This window comes from Alexandromys fortis, unplaced genomic scaffold (assembly GCF_014885135.2).
Source record: "Alexandromys fortis isolate MF-2015 unplaced genomic scaffold, M_Fortis_MF-2015_v1.1 scaffold_284, whole genome shotgun sequence".
Classification (NCBI taxonomy): domain Eukaryota; kingdom Metazoa; phylum Chordata; class Mammalia; order Rodentia; family Cricetidae; genus Alexandromys; species Alexandromys fortis.
In genome coordinates this window covers 986,393-991,081 of record NW_026068160.1, presented here as the reverse complement: position 1 = coordinate 991,081, position 4,689 = coordinate 986,393, and the positions used below count along the sequence as shown (strand labels likewise).

General features: G+C 55.3%; 1 protein-coding gene across 3 annotated transcripts in view; it reads left to right on the top strand.

Annotated features, from left to right (window-relative positions):
* Positions 1 to 110: 110 nt before the first annotated feature.
* Positions 111 to 4,689, top strand: part of Homer3 (homer scaffold protein 3) — a 9,787-nt gene continuing 5,208 nt past the window's right edge. The window contains exons 1-5 of one of the 3 annotated variants that reach the window (XM_050127693.1): positions 111 to 395; positions 754 to 819; positions 2,237 to 2,372; positions 2,655 to 2,811; positions 3,197 to 3,328. In XM_050127693.1, the coding sequence (XP_049983650.1) occupies positions 2,359 to 2,372; positions 2,655 to 2,811; positions 3,197 to 3,328 (303 nt within the window). In that variant the 5' untranslated portion in view covers positions 111 to 395; positions 754 to 819; positions 2,237 to 2,358. Of the gene's footprint in view, positions 396 to 473; positions 820 to 2,236; positions 2,373 to 2,654; positions 2,812 to 3,196; positions 3,329 to 4,689 lie in introns of those variants that run through there. The other 2 variants (XM_050127691.1, XM_050127692.1) reach the window with 2 other exon arrangements.

Below are 4,689 nucleotides of genomic sequence, written 5' to 3'. Positions count from 1 at the left end.
TTTCCCCCCCCCCCCCCCCCCCCCCCCCCCACACACACACCACCCCAGGAGTCCCTCCTCCTGACCTCCTGGTGCCCTCCCCTTCCTCTGCCCCTTCACCCCACCCCATTTCCCCTCTGCTCCATTCACTAGCAGTTCTTGGCCTCCTCCCCCAACCCCCTCCGCAGAGTCCCGCTGGAGCCCCCCTCCCCCCTCCGCAGTCCGCCCTCCCCCATTCTTCTTTCTCCGGGTCTCCTCCCTCCTCCCGCCCTCACTCGCCGGCCAGCAGGGGGCGCTGGGCAGAGGCGGGGCGGCGCGGGGACTGGCCGCGATGGGACCGGAGGCGGCGCAGACAAAGGCGCGGTGCGGGGTTCGCGGAGCGCGCGGGCCGAAGGCAGCGGCGGCGGCGACGCGGGGTGAGCCGGGCAGGGGGACCTCAGCTCCCGAGATGCGATCTGGGCATGGGGGTCATAGGGAGCGCGGTGGAGAAGCCGGTTTCCAAAGTTGCAGACTGTGCAGGGGAGCCGGGGTGATAAAGGGTGCAGGCTGAGGGGCTGGCTGGAGTCTTGGGGTGCGGGCTGGGATCCTGGGGCGTGGGGGCGCAGCTGCACTGGGTTTTCCAGCCCCGGGTCTGGGTGTCGGAGACGCGGAATCGCGAGGCTCCACTGCTTGGAAAGTTGCGGGTCCGCGGCTTCCAGAGTTGGGGCGCACTGGCTGCCCCGGAGCGGGTGGGGACCGGTCCGAAGTGTGATTCGGGCGCCGGGCTTCTGTCAGGAGCCCTGCCGCGAGCGATCGGAATCTCCTACCCTGCGCAGCCGCTCCGAGGCGCGTGACTACTTGGTGAGTAACTTTTCCCGATCTCAGCAAGTCCCGACAGGAGCGGCCCGACCGGAAGGGCCTGGGTTCGGGGACCCTTTTCCCCAATCTCCGCCAGTCCTAATCGCGTCCCCGACTCGAGTGGAGCTGCCCTTCTAGGGGGGCTCCGATTTCAGACCCTGTGACCGTGACAGCGGCTGCCCAGGACAACATGGGGGGGGGGGCTGACCTCAGGAGCTTGACCCTGCCTTACTGCATCAGCAGGACCCTTCTCCAGTCCCCTCGGGTGCAGATTTGGGGGTTCAGGAGGGTATCCAAAACTTCCGAGTGATGGGTACAGGCACCCACAGGAGGCTGGGGAGCCCCCTTCTCCCAGTCTTGTTCTCTGCTCACATGGTGGGAACTGGGATGAGCCAGTGTGCATGCATTGTGTGTGTGTGTGTGTGTGTGTGTGTGTGTGTGTGTGTGTGTGTGTTGAGATAAGGTAAGGTCCTGTTTGAGGCCACGTTGGCCTCAAAGTCTCAACAATCTTGCCTCATCCTCCCTAGTGCTGCGATGACAGATGTGTGCCACCTTGCCAAACTTTCATTTTGTCCCGTTTTCTTAATATTTATGTATTATTATTTAATGTATATGAGTGACCTGTCTTCAGGGACACCAGAAGAGAGAATCAGATCCTATTATAGATGGTTGTGAGCATGTGATTGCTGGGAATTGAACTTAGGACTTCTGGAAGAGCAACCGGTGCTCTTAGCCGCTGAGCTACATCTCCAGCCCCTCATTTTAAATAGGCTAGGGCCCCCTGGAGGCTTGACTTGGACTCCAAGGTGTAGCCTTGCCCTTGGGGTGTGTGCTAAGTGGTTCTTTTGTGGGAGCAGAGAGTTCCTAAGTTCCGGGTTTGGCCCCTGGAAGCGCCCCTTTTATTCTCAGAGATGGGGGTCTATGGTGGTGCTGTCCAGGGTGGCCTTGAACTCCTGGGATGCGTGGTCTAACCGCCTTAGTCACCACTGGTCCAGCTTTGTCCCACTTTTGATGCGAGGCCTCTGCGGGGCTGTCAGATGGGAAGGGGTGAATAAGATGTGTCACTCACTTGATCTTGGCCTCATGCCCAGTTCCCGTGGGAGGACACTTTCCTGGTGGCTGGTAACCTGGAGGGTGAGGATGGCATTCGCATGCCCAGGCAGTTTGGTGGCGCTCTGTCACCTCTCTGGTGACACTAGAGACCTAGAGACCACTCAGCCCAGATATGGGGGCTGCATCCCAGCACCACAGAGACTGAGTGTGATGGGCAGGCTGGTCACCCCAGCACTTGGGAAGCAGAGCCCAGAGAAGCATTCTTGGCCACGTGGTGATTTCAAGGCCAGCCTGGGCTAAGACTGTCGGTGACTACTGCTCTGATCACCCAATTCTGCCCCTTTCCTTTCTTGCTGCTTTTATGCAGGAGTCATCTGGAGGGCCTGCTTGGCCTGAGCACCCCTGGATCGCTGCTCCCCAGAGACCAAACAAGTGGTTCCTGTCACCTCCCTGGGTGCCCCTTAGATGCTATCCAGCTCAGCCTGACCAATGTCCACAGCCAGGTGAGCACTCACCTACTCTGGTCAGACCTAGCTGTAAGTGACCAGCCCCTACAGACCTTCTTTTTTTTTTTTTTTTTTTTTTTTTTTTTTTTTTTTTTTTTTTTTTGGTTTTTCGAGACAGGGTTTCTCTGTGGTTTTGGAGCCTGTCCTGGAATTAGCTCTTGTAGACCAGGCTGGTCTCGAACTCACAGAGATCCGCCTGCCTCTGTCTCCCAAGTGCTGGGATTAAAGGCGTGCACCACCACCGCCGGGCTCCTACAGACTTTCTGTTCCCTCCTTCAGGGAACAGCCAATCTTCAGCACCCGGGCTCACGTCTTCCAGATCGACCCTACTACCAAGCGGAATTGGATCCCAGCGGGCAAGCACGCACTCACTGTGTCCTATTTCTACGATGCCACCCGAAACGTGTACCGCATCATCAGCATCGGGGGTGCCAAGGTCTGAGCAGGGCCGGGGGCGGGGCTAACAGCCGGATGTGAGGCTGGGTAACTTAGGGAATGGGGATCAGTGAGCCTTTCTGGGACCTAGCTCAGCAGGGGCTCTCACAGGGGCCTCATCCACTCAGACTTTCATCGCTATTGTCACGATGGGGATACTAGACCTCAGTGCACCAAGAATTCTACTCAGTCTCACACTGAGGGATCCGAGGCGGGGCTCGGCCCATAAGTCATGCCTCTGGGAGATTCTGGGTGGGGACTTTCTACTGAGTCTGAGACAGGTGCCTAGAATTATTTTTTTAATCCACTGTGTAGTCCAAGGCAGGCTGCTGGTGATGGTCGTTATCACTCCTGCTGATCTTAAATCTTGCTTTCCTCATCCCCAGGCCATCATCAACAGCACAGTCACCCCCAACATGACCTTCACCAAAACCTCGCAGAAGTTTGGGCAGTGGGCAGACAGTCGAGCCAACACTGTCTATGGCCTAGGCTTTGCCTCTGAACAGCAGCTGACCCAGGTGGGCAGGGACATGAGCAGTGACTGGCATCTGTGTTCCTGTGGTGGGTTCACAGAGAGCAGGACCTCTTGGAGCATCAGATAGAAGCCTGTGTGGGCACATCCCCCACCCGAGAAGCGCCCCTCTCTCTCTTGGCTCTGCCGTCACCACTTAGTGCTGAGTCTATTATTTGTTTTAGATTTATTTTATCTGTGTGTGTGTGTGTGTATGTGCGCATGTGCCATGTGTGTGCTGGTGCCTGCAGAGGTAAGAAGATGGCATTCGACCCCGGGAACTGGAGTTACAGGCACTGTTGGGGCACCTGTTAGAGATGCTGGGAACTGAAGTCATCTTTTGGAAGCACTCTTAACTGCTGGATAGCAGCCCCCTCAATTTTTTTAATAAAAAGGATTATAACTTTTTTATTTGCTTTAGGTGTGAATTTGTGTGGACACGCCTACAAAGGGTAGAAAAACTGACCAGGGATCAGTTCTCTTTGTCCATCCCCTGGGTTCTGAGAACCAGCATCAGGGTTGGCAGCAAACGCCTGTGCTTTTATTGAACCATATTGTTGTGTTGGGTTTTTAAGTTTTATTGTTGTTTTGGTTTGGTTTTTTATGTTTGTTTGGTTTTGGTTTTTGACTATTTTGAGACAGAGCAACCTTGGCTGTCCTGGAACTCACTCTATAGACCATAGACCATGCTGTCCTTGAACTCACTGCTTTCCACCTACTTCTGCCTCCCAGTGCATCACCACTACCCAGCCATTGAACCCTATTGCAACCCTGAATTTTGTTTTGTTTTGTTGTTTTATGAGACAGGTCACTCTGTATCCCTGCCTGTTCTGGAGCCCCCCCCCCCTTTTTTTTTTTTTTTTTTTTTTGGTTTTTCGAGACNAGGGTTTCTCTGTGGTTTTGGAGCCTGTCCTAGAACTAGCTCTTGTAGACCAGGCTGGTCTCGAACTCACAGAAATCCGCCTGCCTCTGCCTCCCGAGTGCTGGGATCAAAGGCAAGGCGTGTGCCACCCCCCCCCCCAGCTCTCTTTATAAACCAGGCTGCGTTTGAACTCAGTAATTCTCCTGCCTCCCAGTACTGGGATTAAAAGCATGAACTACCATGCCCACCTTTTGATTTTCTGTGTGTTTGCTGGTTTAATATTTTTATTTCATGTGTATAAGGGTTTTACTTGTATGTGCCTGTATTCACTGTGTGTGCTGGCACCTTCTCTGCAGGCCACGACAGAGCGCCAGATCCCCTGGAGCTGGAGTTCCAGATGGTTGAGTCCCCATATGGGTGCTGGGAACAGAACCTGGGTCCTCTGCAAGAGCAGTCAGTGCTCTTAACCCCTGAGCCCTTGCTCCAGATTCCACCCCCCCCCCTTT